Here is a 22,565-nt window from a genome sequence, read left to right as displayed (position 1 = left end):
GATTTTATTCTATGTTAGGGAAAAACTAATGATTCTCCAAATGATAACCATTTATATTTTCATGATCTTGCAGTTACTATCTATATGTGTCTTTGTCTTTATTTACATGTTTAAATATGAAAAAATTCCTCCCAGTGAAGTAGTTTTTTTTTTTTTTTTTGGAGACAGGGTCTCACCATGAAGTTCAGACTGGCCCTGAACTCATTGTGATCCTCCTGCCTCTGCTTCCCAAGTGCTGGGATTGCAGGTGTGCACCTGAAGTTTTTAATAGATGTGGCCGAACTGCCTGCCAAAGAAGTTGTACCAGTTCATACAACTCTCCTTGCATGATGGGGCTGCTTCCTCGAACCCAAGTAAGTGATTTGAAGTCAACAAATTTTTATCCTACGCTAGCTACAATGGATCAGAGATGAATCTCACAGGCAGGGAGTTTACAGTCCAGAAAGACATCGCTGTAAGGAAATGTAAGACGGGGTCCAAAATGCCAAGTGCTGGGAGTGAGGGACAAAATGTGCCCAGGTCTCAGAGGTGAGCCTGACTGCTGGGAAGGGTAGGTGGGGATCGGAATGCTTCAAGGAGACAGCAGGGTTTATTTGCAGTCCTTTGATAGGCAGTCATAGGCAGGAGTAGGGAATCAGTACTCTGCTATCATTTATTGGTAATTAAGGAATACTGATCTCGTGACTCATGACCTTCTGGCCCCTTGAATCTCCTGCAGTTAGCTGTTTCCCCACCTCCCACATCCTTTTCAGATCTTTTCTAATCTGTCTCCAGCTAGAAGCAACCACACCCCGGGGCAAGGGTTTGGTTGAAAAGAGTTAGGGTTATTTCTTTAGAGATGGTGATATTTTCAGAAAATATGTAGATTTACATAGCATGAATTTATTTCAAACTAAGATTCAACAAATAAGTATTGGAATTAAATACAGATTTCTTATTTAAAGTAGAAATATATCACTACTGAAATGGCATCACATGAAAGGGCCCCTTCCACTGCAGTTCTGAAATCTTCCATCATGGAAATAATTCTCATGTTTCTCTTTTATAATAAATTAATATCTTTATATAAACTTGAAAAGATTAATTTTATTTATAGTTTCTCCATATCTATTATTTATCATTTTTTAAAAAATAGGGTCTTGCTATTTAGTTCAGGCTGACCTTAAACTTACTGTATAGCCCAGGCTGGTCTTCAACTCATGTTGATCCTCCTGCCTCAGCCTCCCAAGTGCTGGGACCGCATGTGCCACCATGCCCAGCTCATGTCTGTAATTAAAACTAGAACATTTTTCAATTTTCTTAGCTTTTCTTAGTAAAATATTACATGCAAATGATGTATAATTTTCTTGTAAGAATCCATGGAATTGAGCTGGGTAAAGTGGTGCATACCCTTAATCCCAGCACTTGGGAGGCTGAGGCAGGAGGATCAACATGAGTTCAAGGCCAGCCTGGGCTACATAGCAAGACCCTGTCTTAAAAAACAAAGACAAAAAGAATCCATGGGGCTGCATTTTATTTGTCCTCAATTAAAAAAAACCCACATTAGTAATAAATGTACACTGTAAAAAAAGATTATAAAAAAGGTTCTAAAATGTAGCCTTACCAACCATAGATAACCTTGGCAAAACTTAGTTTATTTAATTGCAGCCTTTATATTACTCTTGTTGTAAATACATCAATATCATATGTCTATTTTCTTAAACTGTATCTCTATAGCTATCGATGCATTCATCTTTATCTAGAAAATAGAAGTACACTCTACATGTTATTTTAAGTTGGTTTCACAATTCAAACTGTATAAATGAGTATCTAAAATGATAAAAAAAAAATAAAAAAGGAGTTGGTCTGATCGCTGCCGAGAGTTTTAGTTCTCCTCCAAACACCTGGAAAGGACTCCTTGGGCTGGGGTGAAGAGCAGGGCGCAGTAAACGGGAGCCTAGCTGGCCTCCCAGTCACTCCTGGCCTCTCCCAGGGCCCAAGGGGACGCTTCTTTCTGCTTGTTCTTGTGCCTGTGCACGGGACATCAGGAAGGAGCATAGGAGTCTGGGACGCAAGCTCCTGTCCACCACCTTCATTCCTGCCTCTCCCAGCAGCACCACTTCCTGGAATCGCCACTCCACTTTTCAAATACTTTGTTACTTTCTCTTTTGATTTACTATTTCTGTCTTCTTTTTCCTGTCTCCATTTCTTTCTCTTTTCTCTCACCTTCTGGCATTTTCTTTGCTCTGTTTATTTTTAATTTTATTTTTATATTTTATATATGTATATATATTTTTATTTTTTATTTTTTGGTACTGGAGATCGAACTCGAGACCTTGCGCTTGCAAGGCAGGTGGTGGAACCACTGAGCTAAATCCCTGGCCCTGTTTTTTATATTTTTAATGATTTTATTATTTTTTAATTTATTATTTTAATTTTCAGTTCATGTTTGCGGGATGTAATGGTCACATCCCTCATGGGAAGCTGGTGCATGTACATAACACATCTTAATACTTTTTACTTCCCCTCCCTCCATCTCTTGGTCTCTTTCCCATTTGCAAAAGATCTATCTCCTTATTTCTTATCATCTGTCTTTTATTTTCCTCTGTGATTGATTTCTCCTTTGGATTTCTTAAGTAAGAGAAACCATGTGATATTTAAGCTTGTGTGTCTGATTTACTTCACTTAACATTATGGTCTCAAGGTGCATCTATTTTCCTACAAGTGACTCAAATTTATCCTTCTTTATAGCAGAATAGTATTCCATTGTGTGTAAATACCACATTTTCTTTATCCATTCATGGGCCGATAGACATAAAGGCTTCTTCCAAGATTTAGACTTTTTGAGTTGTGTTGCTATAAACACAGGTATGCGTGTATCACTGTAATACGATGTTTTTAACTCTTTCAGGAAGATACCTATAAGGGGAATATTTGCTCCATTTCCTTAGAAACCTTTATTCAAAATATACATTGTGCTCAGGATCGGGCCTGGCCACATGATGTGTGGAGTCGAGTGCAAAATGAAAATGAAGCTCCACAAATTAAGTAATTAGGAAGGATATCAGTGGAGAGCTGCTGAGTGTTAAGTCAGTTGTGAGACCCTATGTGAATGTGTAGTTCTAAGCCCATGAAGCTGGCCTTGTGTTCAGCGGAGCGAGGTTAGGGCTTAAGTGTAGAATATCAGTTAAAATCTCACGACACTCTTTTCCTAACAGTACTTATGTAATACTTTATTTTTAATTTAGCATTTCATCTTTAATTGACATAATTGTGTTTATGGGGCCCAGTGTTTTCAGATATATGTATATGTTGTGGAAATGATGACACTGAGCTTATTAACATGACCATCACATCACTTATCACTTCTTATGTAATGAGAACCTTTAATATATGAGGTGTAATGAAAAATATGTTGGATGTTTAAAATTTTTATTGCAGTAAAAGACACATTGTTATTGATCTCTCTCAAAATATTACCTGTTGTTTTGAACACATTCATTGTATTGTTCTTGCTAGTTTCTGAAGCAGTTCTAGAAGACCTCCTTCATGTCTTCATTGCGCTGTCGTGGCTGCCTCGATGTCCTGAACTGATTCAAACCTTTTACCTTTCATGGTCATTTTGACTGTGGGCAAGAGCCAGAAGCACATGGTGCCAGAGCCAGACAATAAGGTGGATGAAGACACACTATAATCCGTTTATTTGATAAATTTGATTTTATCTCATTCCCCTCTCAAGCTCCCTACCCTCCCTATATACAACAGTTTTGTTGCTATTTTTTCCTTCTATTTTCACCTTTTTTCTTGTCCTTCCTTTCCTTTCTCCCTCCCTCCTCCCTTGTTCCCCTTCACATTTAAACACTTTCTTCCCATGTAATCTATTTGACAGAAATTGCCACAAACATTTGATTCAATGAGTGTTCAAAAAATACAATGAATATTTAAGTAAAAGTTTTATTACAGTAAAAGACACATTGCCATTAATCCCCTCAAAATACTCTGAACACATCCCATTTTTTTTCTTGGCAATGTATTTTTTACTCTAATAAGTTTTTTAAAAAATGTAAACATTCAACATAATTTTTGATCACTCTTTTCTTTGTTACCTACTTGGAAATATGCAATATATTATTAGCTATGATCACCATGATGTGCGACAGATCTTGAAAATTTATTCCTCAGGACTAATGGAAACTTTGTATCCTTTGGCCAACATCTTCCTAATCCCTTCCTCAGCCCCTGGTAACCACCATTCTACTCTCTACTTATGTTAAATTTGACTTTAGTTTCCAGATGTGAGATCATGTGGTATTTCCCTTTCTGGACCTGGATTAGTTCAGTTAGCATAGTGTTTTATAGCCTCATCCATAATGTTGCAAATGGAATTTCTTTTCCTTTTTTTTTTTGAGGCAGGGTCTTGCTTTGTAGTTCAGGCTGGGCTTGAATTCACTCTGTAGCCCAGGCTGGCCTCAAACCTGTGGCAATCCTGCTGCCTCAGCCTCCAGTGTGCTGGGATTACAGGTGTACACCACCACACCCAGCTGGAATTTCTTTTAAGGCTGAAGAGTTTGCCATGATATATTTACACCTCATTTTCTATTTTATTCTATTTTATTTTATTTATTTTTGCACCTCATTTTCTTTATCCATTTATCTGTTGGTGGACACCACAGTTGGCAGGACAGTCTTAAAGTCAGGAATTCAGTGTTAAGTTCTTAAATTTTTAAAGTCTTAAATTCAGAAATGGAGGCACAGGACCACCCGCTTCTCTCCTGGATGATTCACAAACATCTACACACTGGGCCTACAGGTTTTCTAGGAAGAGCTCTGATTTGTTTCAAGGTCCAGAAGGCTTTCTTCTCTCCTCAGGGGCAGGGCCCTCCCCATCCAGCCTTAAGCAACACTGTACAGAATTAATATACTAAAATTAATGTATTAATGGTCTCTATTTTTATGCTGATATATAGAGATCAGACCATATAGTTTAATTTTTTCCAATCATAATTATATCCTAAGAATTTCCAATGTTCTTAAAATTTCTTCACAAACACAATTTTTGATGGCTCTGAGACATTACCCCCTGGGTGTACCACAATTTATTGAAGCATCCTCCTGCTCTCATAGTTTAAGGCATCATAATTTTGGAAATGAATAGTGCAGAGGCAACCACCTTTATTAATAAAACTGCACTCACCATGCTCTGGGAAGCTCTGATTAACAAGAGACTATACTTTGTTTTATTTTGCCCTTATGGGTATAAAGATTGGACATTTCCCCCTATTTTTATTTTACGTTAGCATACACATCACAAAACTCCTTTAAAAAAAGGAAGCAATCTGGATATGTACTTTTGGTATTACTTCACGGAAACTGTGAGTAAAGATTTTAAATCCCAGAAGATGCAGGAAACATGGGAAAGGGGAGAGCAAAGTGTTGGGGACAAAAGGGGGGAATGGGGTATGAGGTGAGGAAGGGCCAGAGGAAGGAGGTAAAGGGAGGCTGATGCTAGCTTCTCAAGGCCCCAGCCCTGTGGAAGGCTGTGTACCTAGTTCCCAACAGGTGTCCAAGTGCGGTCTCAGCTTCAGAAGAGTGGTTTCAAAGAAGCCAGAAAGCTAATGAAACTCACAGGACTCTGATTAACCCACTGTGGGCACAGAGAGAGGCAGGGACTTGGATAAATACCACGGGGATGGGAAAGTTTTATGGAGGTGGAAGGAAACAGGTCATACAGGCTAGGATCAGAGGCCCAGGGCTATTCTCAGGATCTGCAAGGTGGGTCAGGGGAGGGATGACGGAGGGATGAGCAAGTGGCCTAGGCCATGCATAGCTGGGCATCTTCCTACGCCGTGTCTTGCCTTGGTTTTGCTGGTCCAGGTGGTGGGACCCAGCCATTCTCGGGTTCCCTCCACTGCCCGTACCACTGTCCACCCCATCACTGTGGCTGGTCAGAGACAGTAAGTGGCAAACTGGTTAGTGGAGCAAGACTATGGGGCTTAGTCTTCTGACCCAGAGAGGAACAGGTTTCCAAAACACTGAGAGAAAGGGGGATTGTGTCTCACGTGTACCACACAGCTGCCCCAGAGTGGGCTGCATCTGGAAAAGGCTCTTCTTTGTGTGAATCTCTAGAGCAGGCACAATGTGACTGTAGGAATGAGAGCATAGCAACACCACCAGGACAGACTGACCCAGAAATGTTTTGGCTAATGGCATTAGGTTTATTTTGTGGAAAAGAAGAATTTGGGGTTCTCCATAAGGCACTTGTGGAGCTCAGATGTAAAGGCAACCACAGCTAATGACGGACCCCTTCCAGGGCATCCCTGGAGACAGACAGGAGGGAGACATCCCCCAGGGCCACAAGGGACACCCCCTATCAAGTTGATAAATTTGGGGACCTGGAGCAGATGGCCGCTTGTTTACATCAACAGCTTGCTTCTGCCAGGGAGTTCTAAAGTTTGGCATTCAGGGTGGGAGGCACAGGGCCCATCCACTTCTCTCCTGGATAAAGAAAAGCAGAGATGTCTACACATTGTTCTCAGGTGTGCTGGCAGCAGGGGTGGCCCAACAGGACCCAGGAGTTTTCTAAAAAGAGCTCTGTTTGACTCCAAGGAAGAAGCTTGCTGAAGGCTTCCTTCTCTCCTGGGGGGACCTGGCGGCTCCTCCCCATTCAACCTTGAGCAGTACTGGCTGTATAAAGTTTTTTCTTTTTTTTTTGGTACCAGAGATCGAACTCGCGACCTTGCACTTGCATGGCAGGTGCCAGAACCACTGAGCTAAATCCCTGGCCCTATGTATAAAGTTTTCTTGTGGGAAGTGTCAAGCATTTTTTGTTCTGAATGCCTGCTCTGGTCAGCTGATATAATGGGGGTGGGGCTGGGGTCAAGGTTGATCGGAGTGGAAACTGGAATTTACCTAGCAAGTACGCTAGCAATTCCATGCGGTCAGAGCCAAATAACATGTGCGTCTGGCGATCCACGTGGACCACAGTGATGGGCAACCCGAAGGCCTAAAGAAAGCAGAGTGCAGGGAAGAAGGCAATGGTGCTATTAGGCTGGGATTGAGGGCTTTCAGGCAACAGCTGTCTGGGGTCTCAGCAGCCCAGTTGCCAAAGAGTTGTTCGGAAACATGGACCAAGGTGTCTTCTCTGCTTGGGACACTGAGGCTCTTCCTTTTCTTTCCTTCCTTTCTTGTGCTCAGGTAGAGGAAGGGAGAAGATGAGGGTTGTCTGGGAGAGCTGGGAAGGAAGCATGAGCGGGGCTTTTGGGCAGGAGTACAGAGCCCTTTGCTAAGAAACCGTCTCTTTCTTCGGGACAGGACTTGGGAATACACGGAGAGTTGCTCACCCCATATTTGCAGGCTGCCTCAGTGGTCTCCTTGAGCTGATTCTTCACTTGTGCTGTGGAGCTCTTCTCCAGAAGGCCTTGGGCTTTCTCTGCAGATAAACCAGCCTTCTGCGCTGCCTGAGGGGACATGGCAGGGGACACAGCTCTATCTGCACTGTGGAAGCAGGAGCTCAGGAGAAGAAAACTCTGATGTTTTCTTTGGGTGTTTCCAAGTTTTCCTGGGAATGCCTTTCCCCACCCACAGTCATCCTTGTCAAGAGGCAGTCTGTGACAATGGCAGTTTATCCTTGTCAAGAGAAATTCTTTCTCCAAAATTTGAAATGGGTGAAAAGAACAGTGGGCAGAGTCACAGCCAGAGGAAATGAACACCAGAGGGCATCTTAGAGATCACCTAGTCTCACCTCTTCATTTCACAAATGAAGAGACTCTGGTCAGAGGTGACACAGTACTTGTTCAGAGGTACAGATCTCTAAGTCTCTAGAATTCAAGTCCAAGGTGCTTACTTTCCTACTTCTCAGAATCCCTAAATACCTAATTTTTCAAATCAAGGGCTGGGTACTAATTTCCATGGACTTTCTGGAGGACTCTGACATGTCACAGTGGTAGCCTCTTGCCTGGCTTCAAGAGAATGATAAAGGCTTTGGCTTAAAGATGCACATTAAAGCTTGGGACCAGTGGTTCTCAAGCCTGGTGCACATCAGAATATCCTGGGGAGCTTTAAAAAACCCTGATCTGCAGGCCAACCCTAGCAAATGACCACATCAGGTGGGAAAGGTGATGCTGATGGACAGCCCTGGCTGAGAATCACTGCAACCTGACCTACATTTGGAGGCCACAAAGTCCATGGTGATGAGCCATTGCCTTGACAGGTTAAATGAGAGAACTGTGTCTCAGACAAAATGGCCAACAATAGGAGAATGGATAAGTAAGCAGAAATAAGGTCACTGGTTGGAAAACTAGGTCAAAACAAAGAACTGTACTTTCAGAAAGTCAAAAGTGGCATGGAAAGGGGTTTTTAAATATTAAGCAGAAAAGCAGGCTAAAAAATTTCTTTGCAGGAACAAAGACACTAGATGGTAGTGGGCAGGCTTTTGAACACAACTTTAGTGTGGTCTGTCATTTCATATATTAACTATGAATATGCCTCAACTATCTTCTATAAACTGAATTTTCTCACTTAATCCCACAGGGTGTCATTTTTAAATTTTTAATTAATTATTTATTTTTCACAGGGTGTCATTTTTAAAACCCCATCTCTGTATGGCATGCATTCAGTGTTTTGAGAGCATTATCCATTTGTTCTCACTCTGACACTTGTCACATCTCTTTTTGTCTTTTTAAAGCCTCTTTTAAAAATCTCTTGCATTGTAATATACATCTGTTGGTGAGTTTTGTGATGGAGTATTTGGAGACTTATGAATACGCCATCCTTCCACACCTGGGGTTCTAGCTGTGATTCTTTCTCTCCCATCAACTACATTTTACCCATGTGTTACTCATTTGGCATTTCTTTTTTCAACCATGAGATTTAATTTGTTTTTAGTACTGGGACTGAACCCAGTGCTCTGTGCATGTTACACACACTCTACCACTGTGCTACATCCCCGCCTGCTAACACACTGTTTTGAGCATGCTTTTAATTCTCTTTTCAGTAATTTGTCCCCTCTAAAACATTTTTTCCCCCAAAATCACTATGAGCTTTTTCATGCAATATGATAGCCATTGTTCTTTCTCTTTGCTCTCAACACCGGCTGTTCTCAGATCCCTGGGAGAACCCTGGGCGCGGGGCCCAGTCACTCACAGCCAGGATGCTCTGGGACTCCACGATGTCTTCATCCTGGGAAAGGAGGACGCTCAGCAGAAAGGGAGTAGCAAAGACAGGGAAACGACAATGAGGAAAGGCAGTATTGTTATTCTGGAAATGGGCCTGGGAAAGGTCAGAAAGCCATCCAGGGTCCCCCTCAGTGGACTTCCAGAGCCCATCCCTCACCTGTGACCAGATGCGCATCCATAGCTCCCTGGACACCTTTTCCAGGCTCTCGGGGTGTTCCATGTTCACGGCAGTGAGGAACCGCATGGCAGACAAACTTCCTGCAGGACAGATGCACTCAGAGGTAGAGCTCTTGTCTTTTTATCTGGATGTCTCAAGAACAGGCTCCTCCCTACTCACATGCCTCTGCTGCCTGCTAGCTTTCACCTGTTTCCCATAACCAACTCATCCTGTTAAACCCCTTTTTCTGACCCCACAGCCCCATGTTTGTTCAGCTCAGATCCTGACATTCCCCAGCAGGCTGCACCAAGTTAGTCTCCCAAGCCCACTGGCCCACTCTTTCCTGCCCTCTTCACCTTTTTCGAGAACCGCAGAGTTGAAATCCTTGGGAAATCTGAGGGGGACCTGGAAATGCTCTTTCAGGCGTCTAAGGTCATTTGCCATGTACTGAGCTTTTCGAGGAACCATAGCTGGTGGCTTGTTTCCTGGCAGTGGAGAGTTGGGACAGGCTGATGAAAGAAGAACTAAGGGTCCCAGGCTTGGAGGACCTTTCCCTTGGTCTCAGGCAGAGTGCAAATTACAGCCCCAGCTGCAGATGCCCATATAGAGACCCGCTGAAGGCAGCTCCTGCGGGCCCCGGAGATGAGATGACCCCAGCCCTGCCCCAAATGCCTCTCCCTGCCTACCGCTGTCTTTCATGATCCCTGCAATATAGGTGGGCCGAAACTGCAGCTTGATGTTCCAGATGTTCCGATACCTGCACAGGACCTACCCCCGAGGAAGCAAAAAAACCCAAAAACACGGGTCAGAAACACCTCACCTGGCAGCCAATTAGCCAGAGATTCTAAGTGCAGAGCAGGGCGATAAGGGCACTCCGGGCTGTTTGGTTTAAAAGGACACACAGTTCTCCTAGCCTAGAATCAATTTCACGATCTCTGCTCCTACTCGTGATTTCCCTTCTATTCTGGACCTCGCCCTCAAAAACTGAGCAGAGGGCCAATGAATATGCGTTTCTCCTTGGTTCTCTGGGGCTGGTCCTGTTCCTTCTCCCCACCGTGGGAAGGCTGTACTGTCTCAGGAGACAGGGTCTCCAGGTGGAGCCCGCGACTCTGACCCGTTTAAACGCACGAAGTAACCGTCAGCCTTACACACTCTGAAGGTCGCAACCCCAGGGGCAGCGCCAGGGATTTCAGGAGACTCAACCCTGGTGCCCTTGCCCTCCAGGCCCAAGCGGCTTCCCCGGCGTCACCTCGAAGCCCAGCCAGGAGTAGGGGGATAGCACATCGTAGAAGAGCTCCAGGGTGCGTGGCGAGGGCCCCATGTTGCTCCGGGAGGCAGGTGGCGAAAAGGAGAGCGAAGGGAAGGTGAATCAAGCGGCCTCAGCCACCTCTCCCGGGCCCTCAGACCCAGCAACCCCTCCCGGACCCGCCCACAGCGCCGGCCGCGCAGCCTCTGTGCAGACACTGGCCCGCGGGGAGGGCTGTGCCTCTGACGCCGCAGCTCTGCGTTCCGGAGTCGAGGGGCGCCGGGGTGGAGTCACCGTCCGCTGAAGTGGAGTCTGGGGCAAAAAGGGTGGTCTGAGGTGCTTGCAGTTCATCTCACCTAGCTGTGCGCCTTTGCCAGCAACTAGGTGGCTCTGAACCTCTTTGGCGCTTCAGCGCTCCAGCAGATAGGGCTGCATGAGCAGAATTGTGAGGAAGGAAGGGCTTGCAATAAATGTTAGCTGTTATTATTTTTTCTTGGGAGTTGCACGAACCTCTTAGGACTGGGTAGAAGTTCCCAATTACACATTTTCTTGTGTTCCCTGGAACTTTCGTGACAACCAATATAGTAATCCTCTCATTGCATGCCTGAAATCACAGACAATACTGAACCCTACATACAGTATACTATATTTTTTTCCTATATATACCTATAACAAAGCTAAATTTATAAATTGAGGACAATTAGGGATTACCACTGATAGCTAATAACAATCTACTGCATTAAAAGCTTGCATTTAGGGGTTATTATTAACTAAAATAAGGCTTACTTGAACATGAGTACTTCAGTGATCTTCCAGATGATTCGATAATCGAGATGGCTTCTAGTGACGAATGGGTGGGTCATGTATACATGGGATATGATGGACAAAAGGCCGATTCACACCTCAGGAGGGAAGGCACAGGATTTCATCATGCTACACAGAAAGACTCACACTTCAGAACATATGAAGTATTTATTTTTGTAATTTTCCATTTATTACTTTTTAGACTAAGTGGACTGGGGAAAGCAAAACCACAGAAAGTGCATCTGCAGGTAAGGGGTGGGAGGAACCCCTGTAGGCCCAACTAATCCACCTAGTGTGGCCCAGGAAAGAACATACGTAGGCACAGCTTCAGATACAGAAGAGCACAGTAAATCTTGAGAATGTAAGTTACAGAGTTGATGTGTCAAGTGCCTGGTCATAAGATCATAAGCTCTTAAAATCATTGAAAAGTGCATTAAATGAGCAGCAAAAAGTGAGGGAAAATTTTATACATTTCTTGAGAGCATGAAAGAGAGAAGTGCTGGTAGAGAATAGTGTGACCTCACTGCTGCAATAACTGTAGGCATGGTGGGGAATTTGTATTTGCAAATATGTCATGTTGAATTATAATTTCATTTACCACAATAAAACAATTTTTAAAAATCCCTTTACAATTTATTAAAATTATTTTGAACACTACTAATTTTATAAATTGGCAAACACATAATAAAGATTCCACTTTTCATTTGTATTTGTTAGGAAAAAAATTACAGGCTAACAGAATACAAAGCGCTAATCTACACCTCCACATGGATTATGCTGTGTGATCAAAAGCTATAATGAATGTTTAAATTAAGTTATTACTGTAAAAGATATATTGCTATAAGCAGGGTGGGAGATTTGGTGTGCCCCGTGCAGATTTTCCTCTCCCGCTGCCCTGGGTAGGCTCGCTCCCTCTAGCTCCTATGGTGTGGATGAGGACTCAGCTGGTCTCTCTGCAGTAGGGCCGCCTTCCCCACGGCCATGGCTCAGCAGGGCAGTGTGGGTCAGTCGTGAGGCTGCTGAAGCTGCTCTCCGTGGAGACCTAGCAGTTCTGCGTTTGAGTTGGGACCCTTAGTGAACCGTGACACCTCTCCCAGTTACAGGTAACTCTGAATTTTCCAGCTGCAGAATGTATAGTACCTTAAAAGATGAGGTCTCCCAGGGTTGCCCAGGCTGGTATTGAACTCCTGGGCTCAGGGGATCCTCCCACTTTAGCCTCCCAGGTAGCCAAGACTCCTGGTGAATGCCACCATGCCCTGGTTTCTACTTTAAAAGACTAAAATGCACAGCAAGTTGGCCATGATGAGTAAACTGGAATTAAAAGAAGACAAGATGCTAGGGGTTCAATTTGTGGGAGATGATGATGTTCTCTTTTTTTGGTACCGGGGATCGAACTCTGGTCCTTGCACTTGCGCAGCAGGCAGTGAAACCACTGAGCTAAATCCCCGGCCTGATGATGATGTTCTTAATCATATTCTTTTTTTTTTGGTACTGGGGATTGAACTCAGGACCTTGCGCTCATGAGGCAGGCACCAGAACCACTGAGCTAAATCCCCGGCCCCCTTAATCATATTCTTGCTAGAGAAGGAGACACTAAATTAAAGAAGGAGCAAGCTCAGCTTTTGGTCAATCCACAAAAAATAATAAAGAAGCAGGAATATGATGTGGAGGAAGGTGACCAGGAAGTATTAAAGGATCAGAACTATGTGGAGGTTTTGGGAAGAAACATTAAAGAATTTTTGAAAAATGGCTCTGCTACAGATGGTGGGAATAAAGTTTATTCTTTTCAGAATAGAAAATGCCCTGAAAAGATGGCTAAATTAGCTTCTGAACTAACCAAAAACCAAGAAAAAGTGTTTCATTCAGGTTGAAAAATGATCCTGGGATTTTAAGCATTGCTCAGAGTAGCAAGGGGCATTCTGCTTCAGACATAGTTCAGCCAAAGAACAATGACAAAAATGAATTGCAGTCTACACCACCTCGTAGTCTAGGAAAATGATTAATAGTTGTAAGGTCTCAGTCTGACAGTGAAAGTGAATATTCAGCTTCCAACTCAGAGGAGGATGAAGGGGTTGCGCATGAGTCTGAGGACGCGAATGTGTCTGTATTCAGCCAGAAGATTCAGACTCAGAGTAGAGTGTCAGCTCCTGTCTGCAAAGGACCACCTTCTAAGAAAATGAGAAGAGATAAAACTTGTGACTTAGTGGAAGAATACTTTGAAGCTCACAGCAGTTCCCAAGTCTTGACCTCAGACAGAACCCTGCAGAAGCTGAGGAGAGCTGCCCTGGATCAGCAAACTCTGTGTAACTTACTAAGCAAGGTTTCCCCTTCCTTTTCTACTGAATTTAAACAAACAATTAAATCAACAATATGAAAATTTACTTCCTCAATGGTTGTTGCAGTTACACCTTGGTTTCAACATTGTGCTTTATGGCTTGGGTTCTAAGAGATTTACTGGAAAGTTTCCGAACCACCATGCTGCAGGACTCGGCTTGAAGGACCCTAGTTAGCAAGACAGACTCCATATTGCTGCTTGACCCACCTGCCTGCCCTTTAGATGAACTCAGGAGGAAGCTTAGAAAACTCCTCCCCTTAGAAAGTCTCTTTAGAAATAACAATTAATCAACTATTGTTTTACAAATGTTCTAACGGCAGGACGTTTCGCTTCTGTACCTTTTGCTTGCTTTACTAGTTCTCCCCCATAGGGGGGCCTAGAAACTGCTGGCCTTAAAGGTGTATAAAACATGTTTGTCTCCCCCCAGTCGGGGCTCGAGTCCGATGCTCAGCTCGGGCCCCTGCCGGTAATAAACTCCTGTGTGGATTTAATATCGGTCTCTGGTTGGTTCTTTCTCGCTGGGTCTAACATGCTCATGTTGTCATCAATGGCTTCCCTGGGATCAGTGTGAAGTCAATCCTGAATTCTGTAACAGAAGGAGTCTTTGATCACATGGGTACTTTCCCAAGTGTTCTGGATCAGCTAGACTGGATCATACACAGATTTAAAGAAGTGTGAGACCACGCAAAGCAGAGCTTTTATAACTGGCTGTGGTACGAGACCACCACTTATGGTCCCTACACCGAGGAGACGTCCTACGAGAACTCTCTGCTGGTCGAGCAGTCCGGCGCACTCCCGCTGAGCGCCCTTACACACATCCTGCGCAGCCTCACCCCTAATGCACAGGGAATTTTCAGGCTGCTAATGAAGTATCAGCTGGACAAGCAGGAGGACCCTTCCTACATGGGGCCGTCCTTTCAAGACTTCTACCAGCAGTGTCGGGAGGCCTTCCTCGTCAACAGTGACCTGACACTCCGTGCCCAGCTGATGGAGTTCAGGGACCACAAGCTGATAAGAACGAAGAAGGGAACCAATGGAGTGGAGTATTTACTAATCCCTGTTGACAGTGGAACGCTGACTGATATCTTGGAGAAGGAGGAAGAGGAGGCTTGAAGCTGGCCTCTCCCCTTGAGACTTCCACCAGCGTCGTGTGCCCCAGTGTCTGCTCTGTGAAGCGTAGCGTTTACATCCACACTCGATTCCTCCCCAGTGTGCAGGAGCCGCTGCGGGGGCAGCTGCGTCCACAGGACTGGTCCGCCAGCCGCCACCCAGTGCTCCACACTGCTGCACCCAGTGCTCCACACTGCTGCTCCGGCTGACTGAACGTGCCTTCTTCATTGGTTACCCCTGGAGACTTCCTGCCGGATGAAGTATGCTCAGGGACTGTTTGAACTGGATGTCTGTGAATTCTTTCATACTGGAGATATTAGTCCTGAATTTTTTTTTTTTTTTTTTTTTGGTACCGGGGATCGAACTCAGAACCTTGCGCTTGCAAGGCAGGCACCGGAACCACTGAGCTAAATCCCTGGCCCTAGTCCTGATTTTTTGAAGAGGGCCTTTAATACTCCCCGAACTTGTGGTGTGCAGTGTGCTTGTCCCAGAGTGTGAACGTACACAGCGTCCCGTGTGTGTGTATTGTGTGTGGGACCCAGGGTGTGGGGAAGGCATCACGTCTGAGATATAAATGGAGGGGACTTGGGCTGGGGACACAGCTGGGATGAGGGAGCAGCAGAGTGCACAGGATGTCTGCCCAGCTGGGAAGCATGGGAACAGACAGGTGTGTTGGAACAGTCACATCTGTGCGGTGACCTTGACCTTGAGATGCAGACAAGAAGCCAGGCTACAGAACAGAATCCTGAATTATATTACATTTTAATGATTGTTTTTGGAACAACAGAAAATACAACACTTTATTCTTGTATATTGACATATTTTTATTTTCTTGAATAATTTGCAGGTGAATAGTGTATTACTAACAGTTGGCTGAAAACCTTGCCTTCCCTGTCCAGCAGATATGAAAGCATGTAGGATCTTTCCACCGCTTTGAAAGCACAGATCTCAGCCTCTGAACATTCACACAGGCTGTTTGTTTAGGAAAGAAAGCAGAGCTAAGTGTGGCCACTGCTGTGAGCTTCTGGTCTTCACATAGTCCCCGAAACACTTCACACTTGGAAATGAAATGTTTGTTCACATGTAATGAATAAAATCTGTGCCTCATCAGCTTTCTCATTCATCTATGTTGTAAACCTCTTTCATGAAAAGATTTCCAAAAATGCTTGTGACCTTTTGTTAATTTCCTAGTGACATATAATTGATTTTGTTAAATCCATTTAAGGTTATAGTCTTAAATATAACTACTGCAAATGTCATTTGTACATGAATTGATTTTTGCTTTATTTTGTATTGTTTGGTGCCGGGGAATGAACTCAGGATCTTACGCTTGTGGGCAGGTGGAGGAGCCACTGAGCTAAATCCCCGGCCCATGAATTGATTTTTTAAAAGTTTTTTTTTGCCAGTAGTTGAGTATATTTAATGAGAGTGAATCTTCTTCCCATTCCCTGACCCCAGTATTTAGGCAGCCATGCACAGCAGCTCTTAAATATTTATGGTTTATTTTTATAATTTTTGTGTCTATATACTATTGAGAACACTAAGTATATGTGAAAGAGTGCTATTAATAAAAGCAAATTTGAATAGAAAAAACAGACATATTGCTATTAGCCCCTCTCAAACTATGCCCTTTGCTTTGATCACATGTATCCCATTTTTCTTACCACTTTTTGAAACAATCCTGAAAGTTCTTCTTCCAGAGTGTCTTTAGATGCATCATGGCTGCCTCAGTGTGATGTTCTGAACTGATCCAAAACATTTACCTTTCATGGTCATTTTCACTTAGGGAACAGCCAGAAGTTGCCGAGTGCAAGGTCCATTGAAAAACGTGGATGAGGACACAGTATAGCGTTTTTATGAGCCTGCCTTTCTATTGGATGGCACTAGGCAGCAGCATTCACCATATTTTTTTTATTACATATCGTAAAGACATTTTTATCTAGAAGTTCCCCCAAAGCCTCATGCAGTTATAGGTGGGACTTTTGGGAGTGAGTGGAGCATGGGCAGATGATACTGGGTTAGTCCACAGATTAGTTTAGCTTCGTTCTGGGTATGACTGAATAGATTCACCAGGTGTGATTGGCACCAACCAATAGGCTTGTATCCTGGATGCAATAAAAAGGGAAAGCAGAAGGAAGATTGGTGTTTCCTGCTTGCCATGCCATGGGCTCTTTCTCCTCTGCCAGGCCCCTCTGCCACGCCACCCTGCTTTGGAGCCAGCTAACTATGGACTAAAACCTCTACACACCATGAGCCAAAATAAACCTTTCCTCCTTCAACTTGTGGGTATTGGGTATTTCGTCCTAGCAATGAAAAAGTAACTAAGATAAACACCAAAGAAAACTTCCAGAATTGCCTCAGAAAGCGGCAGGTACAATGGGATAAGTGTGTTTGAAGATAGGGGCATGTTTTGAGGGGGATTGATGGCAGTGTGTCTTTTATTGTAATAAATTATTTTTATTTAAACATTCACCATATATTTTGGTCACACTTCATGTACTCTAGATCTGGCATGTCTCTTGAAGGTCCATTCGTTAAGGGCTCAGTCCCTAGGTTAGTGGTGTGGGGAGGTGGTGAAAACTTAAGATGTGGGACCTAGTGGAAGACATGTTGTTAAAGGAGATTGTGGAACTCTCATCTCTCCTGTCTCTGTCTCTCCAGTCCTGGTCCTGAGGTGAATGGCTTTGCCCTGCCTCATGCTCCCTCCGTGATGCTCCCCCCGCCAAAATACGGTAATGGTGGCCAACTCATAAGGACTGATATTCCAAAACTATGAGCCAGAGTACGTATTTTCTCTATAAATTTATTACCTCAGGTATTTGTTATAGTAATTGTGTTACTTAGGATTCCCACTGGTGGGATAGAAAACCTGACAACTGCAATTTAAGAGTGTGTGTGCATGTGTGTGCATGTGTGTGTGTGTATGTGTGTGTGTGTGTAGGTTTAATTTAGATCACCATTGTAATAAATAAATATTTGAGGGAAATTGAGACTATGAAAATATCTTTCAGCTTTTGCTGGAATTGCCACCAATTTTTGCATCCATCAGGGAATCTTGCCTGTAGCAGTGATGACTGTGTGTGTTAATCTTAGGCTGGGGATGTAGCTCAGCAATAACAGTGCTTGCTTAGAGTACATGAGGGCCTGGGTTCATCCTCTAGCACTGCAAACAAACACAACAACAAATCAGTGATTTTTCCGTTTCCTTCATGTTGCTCTTTGAATCTGGAGTGGCCCCCAAAGGCTCATTCTTGAAGGCTTGGCCGCAACTGGTGTGATATTGGAGCTGATGAAAACTTCAGATGGCAGGATCTAGTTTGAGAAAGGAGGTCATAGGGAGTGTGGCCTTAAAGGGAATATTTTATCCCTGGTTGCAACTGCTGTCTTCTTCCTCTTCCTCTCCTCCTCTTCCTCCTCCTCCTCCTCCTTTTCTTTTTCTCCTCCTCCTCTTCTCTTTCTCCCCTTCATCCTCCTCCTTTTCCTCCTCTCCTTCTCCCTCTCCACCTTCTCCTTCTCCTCTTCCTCTTCCTCTTCCTTCTCCTTCTTCTTCTCTTTCTCCTTCTCCCCCCCTTCTCCTGCTCTCCTTCCTTCTCTCTCTTCCTCCCTCCTTCCTTTTCTTTCCCCTTTCTGGCTGCCATAGGTAAATATCTTTCCTTCACCATGCCCTTCTTCACCAGGGGGAAAGAAGAAACAAATCCAAGTTACCATGGACTGGGACCTCTGAAGTCATGAGCCATGAGCCTTTTATCCTTCAAATTGTTTTTTAGGTATTTTGTCACAACAACAAAATGATGACTACCACAGTTCATTTCTTCCATATTTATTACTGGGAAGTCTACTGAAGGAGACTTGTCCTTTCTATTTATTTATTTTTTCAATCACTTATTTATAACAGTATGGACTCATTTAAGTATAATAAAAATCTTAATATTTATCTGAATATATCCTGTATATATTATTATTATTATTATTATACTGGAAGCTGTTGTGGATAATGTGGAGTGGGAACAACAACAAAATTATATACACTGCTATGTTCTATTATCTTCATATTTCTGAGAAGGGTCTAATGTTAAAGGAAAAGCTAAATTTAATTTGAGCAATAAATGGTTCATGAATCAGATAGTACTCAGAACCAAAAGCGGCTCAAAGAACTCCATTCTGCAATATGGGCAGTTCGTATTTATAGATAGAAAAGGCATTAAGTAGAGAAATAGCTTGATTGGTTAGAGTGAGGAGTTTGCTTTATTCAGACATGGTCTGATCAGTTGACTCCCTGTGGTTGTCTGAAGTTTGGCTGCCTGTGACTGGCTGAGATCTAGCTATCTGTTAGGGAAATTAGACTCCTAAGTTAAATATCAGTTTATTTCTGTAGTAAATTAGGTTGAAGTTCTTTTCATAGGAACTCAGAGTACAGAGACAGCCTCAGGGCATTGGCCTCTTGCTTATTTAATTTAACCCTAGATACTGATGAGGCCTGTTAAAACAATAAATAAAGGTATAAGTAAGATATCTAAAGTAGCTAAAGGATTCTATAGAAGAATTAAACATGATATAATTACTAGAAATTGGAAGAGTGAAAGGGTGGTGTATATAAACCAAATTCTCATGTTTTATAGATCAGCCAATAATGCTATTTACAATAGAAATCTCAATAAATAGAGCTTTAGTCATATAATTTGGAGTTAACTAATTGATTCTGGACATACATTAAATTAGTTGTCTTTTCAAATTAGTGAAATATGGATTATTAAATAAATGGTGTTGGGACATCTGGGTGGGTTACACAAAATGCAATTGGACACATACATCAGAATTTTCACTTGGAATGTTTGTTTTTTTTAAAAAGAGACCATTGAAATACCTAAGAAATTAGTGAAAAAACTTTAAAAAATCTGGAAGTACACACAATCCTTACAATTGTATACCAAATGCATAAACTTAAAAGATTGACACATTCACTTACATGCACATTTTAAAAAATCTAGTTGGCAGGGCCGGGGATTTAGCTCAGTGGTTCCAGTGCCTGCCTCGCAAGGGCAAGGTTGAATTTGATCCCTGGTACCAAAAAAAAAAAAAAAAAAAAAAAAAAAAATCTGCTCGGCAAAATCCAGTAAGTAAAAAACTAACAAAACAAACAAACAAAAATCCAAAAAACAATAACAGAACTGGTAAAGATATCTTTGCTCATTTCACAGTGAAAAAGCTCATTTTAATTATCCAAATGCAGTAAAAACTGAAAGATCAGTACATTAAAGAACAAGGAGCCCAGTGGAAAAATGGGCAAATAAAATGAACATTCACAGAAATGGACTTTAGATGGCTTTCAAAAAACCAAAAAGGTCTATTTATAAACACTTTTAAATGTGGCTAGTTAAATCTACACTATGATTTTCTGTTGTATATCAAGTTTGCAAAGATCAAAAAATTTGATGACAGTGTTGGTGAGGATGTATAAGGAGGCATTCTTTTACATAATGTTTAAATTGGTAAAATCTTAATATGGGATTATCTTTCTGTTTTGAAAATACATAAAATCTTTAACTAAGCATTTTAAAGAATTTATGATACAAACATGATTGTTTCAATATGATGTTCTATGAAGTTTATTATTTTAAATTTAAAAGATCATTATTCTATATATTTATGGGATACAATGTAATGTTTATGCATACAATATGAAATGATTAAATCAATTTCATTAACATATCCATTACCTTACTTATCTGAACATTATTTTTTTCTAATGATGTGAAAAATTACATTAGAATTTTAATAGGGATTACATTGAATTTGTAGGTCACTTTGGATAGTGCAGATATTTTATCACTATCAGTTCTTCCAATCTTTGGTCATGGGATAACACTTCATTTGTTTGTGTCTTCTTCAATTTCCTTCATTAGTGTTTTCAAGCTTTATTATACAGATCATTCACCTCCTATTTTCCAAATTTAACCATTTATATCTAAGTTTTGTTTGTTTTTGTTGTTGCTATTGCAAATAGGGTTTCAGAACATTCATTCTGGGACAGCTCAATATTACTGTTTGGGAACACTACTGGGTTTTGTATGTTAATTTTGCATCCTGCAACTTTTCTGAATTTGTGTATCAATTCTAATGTTTTATTTTTGTAGTCGCTAGGGTTTCTATGTATCTATAACTATCTATCTATGAGTTTGTATTACCAGTAAAAAGAAACCATTTCACTTCTTCCTTTCCTTTTTAGATATCTCTTATTTCTTTCTCCTAATAGCCCTGGCTAGGACTTCCCAGGTGTATGAAAGTGGCCTTCCTTGTCTTGTGCCTCATTTCATAGGAAGAGCTTTCAGCTTCTCATAGTTGAGTACAATGTTAGCTGTGTGCTTGTCATATGTGGCCTTTGTTGTGTTGTATCATCTTAGTTACTTTCTCATCACTGAGACACAATACTAGACACCCAAAAATTAAAGGAGAAGAGATTTATCTTGGCTCAGTTTGTAGAGGTTTCAGTCCTTAGTTGGCTGGATCCAAGGCAAGGCAGCATCAGAGGACAAACAGTTAATGGCATGGTAGCAGGAAGTAGAGAAGGAAGAGGGAGGAGGAGGGAGGTTATCCTTCCAGGCCATGCCCACAGTGAGCCACCTCCTCCCTCTAGGCTCCACCTCCCAACATTGCATTTAGCTAAAAGGTCTTCAGTAGACTAATCTACCGATGAGTAGCATGTTCTCCATGATCCAGTCACCTCCTCAAAGCCCCACCTATGAGGACATGAGGTTTTTGAGGGACATCTAGCTATAAATCATAAAAGGTATATATTTTTTCCAAATCGGTTGAGTATTTTTTTTCTCATTAAATCTGGTTTTTTTTTTTGGTACCAAGGATCAAACTCGGGACCTTGCACTTGCAAGGCAGGCGCCAGAACCACTGAGCTATATCCCTGGCCCAGTTGAGTATTTTTTTTTAATCATGAAAGGATGTTAAATTTTGTTAAATGCTATCTGGATCTATTGAGGTGGTCATATAATTATCCTTTATTCTGTTAATGTGATTTCTCACATTTATTGATTTGTGTATGTTTAACCACTCTTTGTCCATATTTCTTTGTGTTCTCTGAACTTAAGAAGGTTATTTGAGTTCCTCAGGGTATGTTATTGGAGCTTTACTAGTTTCTTTTCAGAGTGTCATATTTCCTTGACTCTTTGTAATCCTGGCGTCTTGCATTGCCTTCACATTGGTGTAAACATCCTTCCCTTATGGATTGAGTAAGTGTTTTTTGGTGGGGATAGACCTGTGCTGTTTAGTTTAGCTTAGGATTCCAGAAGGGCTGGCTGGTAGTGACCATGAGTAGGTACACTTTGTTGTCAAGTTCTCTTGTTGGGTTGGGAAGCTGCATGTGTTTTGAGGTTGAATGAGGTTGCTGGTTGTACTCCCCAGTCTGGTGAGACCACTGGCTGTATTTTGAGGTCAAGTGGAGCTGCTGCCTTGCCTCTGCAATCACCGCTGACTGGGCAGGGCTGTAGGCTGTGTTCTCTGAATGGTGGGTACTTACGTTTGGAATCTGTTGCTGGGCAGGGTTGCATACTGGGCTGTAAGAACAGGTGATGTCTCTTGGGCTGGTGTTTGGCCTCACAATTGAAAGGGTCAGAGTCTGTGCTTCACAAACATTTACTTTGTGAGCTCACCTTCCTGTCCACACAGGGGAAAAACATCAGGTTCTGCTCTAAAACTGTGCAAGGTCACTGCTTGAATACTAGGTTTGGGTGGTGTATCATCTGCTCTGCA

The 22,565-nt window shown here is 42.4% G+C and overlaps 1 protein-coding gene, 1 long non-coding RNA gene and 1 pseudogene across 10 annotated transcripts in view; 2 read left to right on the top strand and 1 right to left on the bottom strand.

The window, feature by feature from the left end:
* Nucleotides 1–6,171: 6,171 nt before the first annotated feature.
* Gstk1 (glutathione S-transferase kappa 1) lies at nt 6,172–10,765 on the bottom strand. Of its 6 annotated transcripts, none has more exons than XM_021240944.2 (8): nt 10,559–10,765; nt 9,996–10,077; nt 9,666–9,794; nt 9,310–9,410; nt 9,121–9,234; nt 7,320–7,436; nt 6,889–6,982; nt 6,172–6,474 (listed from the first exon to the last, which is right to left on the bottom strand). In XM_021240944.2, exons 1-8 carry the CDS (start codon nt 10,628–10,630, stop codon nt 6,425–6,427), a joined length of 759 nt encoding a protein of 252 aa, XP_021096603.1. In that variant the 5' UTR covers nt 10,631–10,765; the 3' UTR covers nt 6,172–6,424. The 6 variants fall into 6 exon arrangements, with proteins under 6 accessions (XP_021096603.1, XP_004860560.1, XP_087063743.1 ...); XM_004860503.4 differs by having other exon boundaries at nt 9,121–9,156; XM_087207617.1 differs by having other exon boundaries at nt 10,458–10,740.
* A 120-nt stretch (nt 10,766–10,885) lies between these two features.
* On the top strand, nt 10,886–17,575 carry LOC101705233 (origin recognition complex subunit 2-like; annotated as a pseudogene).
* Nucleotides 17,576–21,078: 3,503 nt separating this feature from the next.
* Nucleotides 21,079–22,565, top strand: part of LOC106010714 (uncharacterized) — a 243,601-nt gene continuing 242,114 nt past the window's right edge. Inside the window, exon 1 of one of the 4 annotated variants that reach the window (XR_015449906.1) lies at nt 21,079–21,591. This is a non-coding gene — a long non-coding RNA (uncharacterized LOC106010714). The remainder of the gene's footprint in view (nt 21,592–22,565) is intronic. The other 3 variants (XR_002388085.2, XR_015449905.1, XR_015449904.1) reach the window with 3 other exon arrangements.

Source organism: Heterocephalus glaber, unplaced genomic scaffold (assembly GCF_053883595.1).
Source record: "Heterocephalus glaber isolate CG9 unplaced genomic scaffold, H.glaber_assembly_v1.0 deba00000818, whole genome shotgun sequence".
NCBI lineage: Eukaryota > Metazoa > Chordata > Mammalia > Rodentia > Bathyergidae > Heterocephalus > Heterocephalus glaber.
The sequence above is the reverse complement of the archived record's forward strand: the minus strand, read 5'-3'. Positions and strand labels throughout refer to the sequence as shown.

Bases quoted from the DNA above. Each gene is read 5' to 3' on its own strand.
- Gstk1 (XM_021240944.2), bottom strand. From the start codon at position 10,630: ATGGGGCCCTCGCCACGCACCCTGGAGCTCTTCTACGATGTGCTATCC. The intron at 9,411-9,665 runs GTGAAGAGGGCA...TCTGTCCTGCAG, and splicing joins CTCTGCGGTTCTCGAAAAAG to GAAGTTTGTCTGCCATGCGG. The intron at 9,235-9,309 runs GTGAGGGATGGG...GCCCATTTCCAG, and splicing joins GGATGCGCATCTGGTCACAG to AATAACAATACTGCCTTTCC.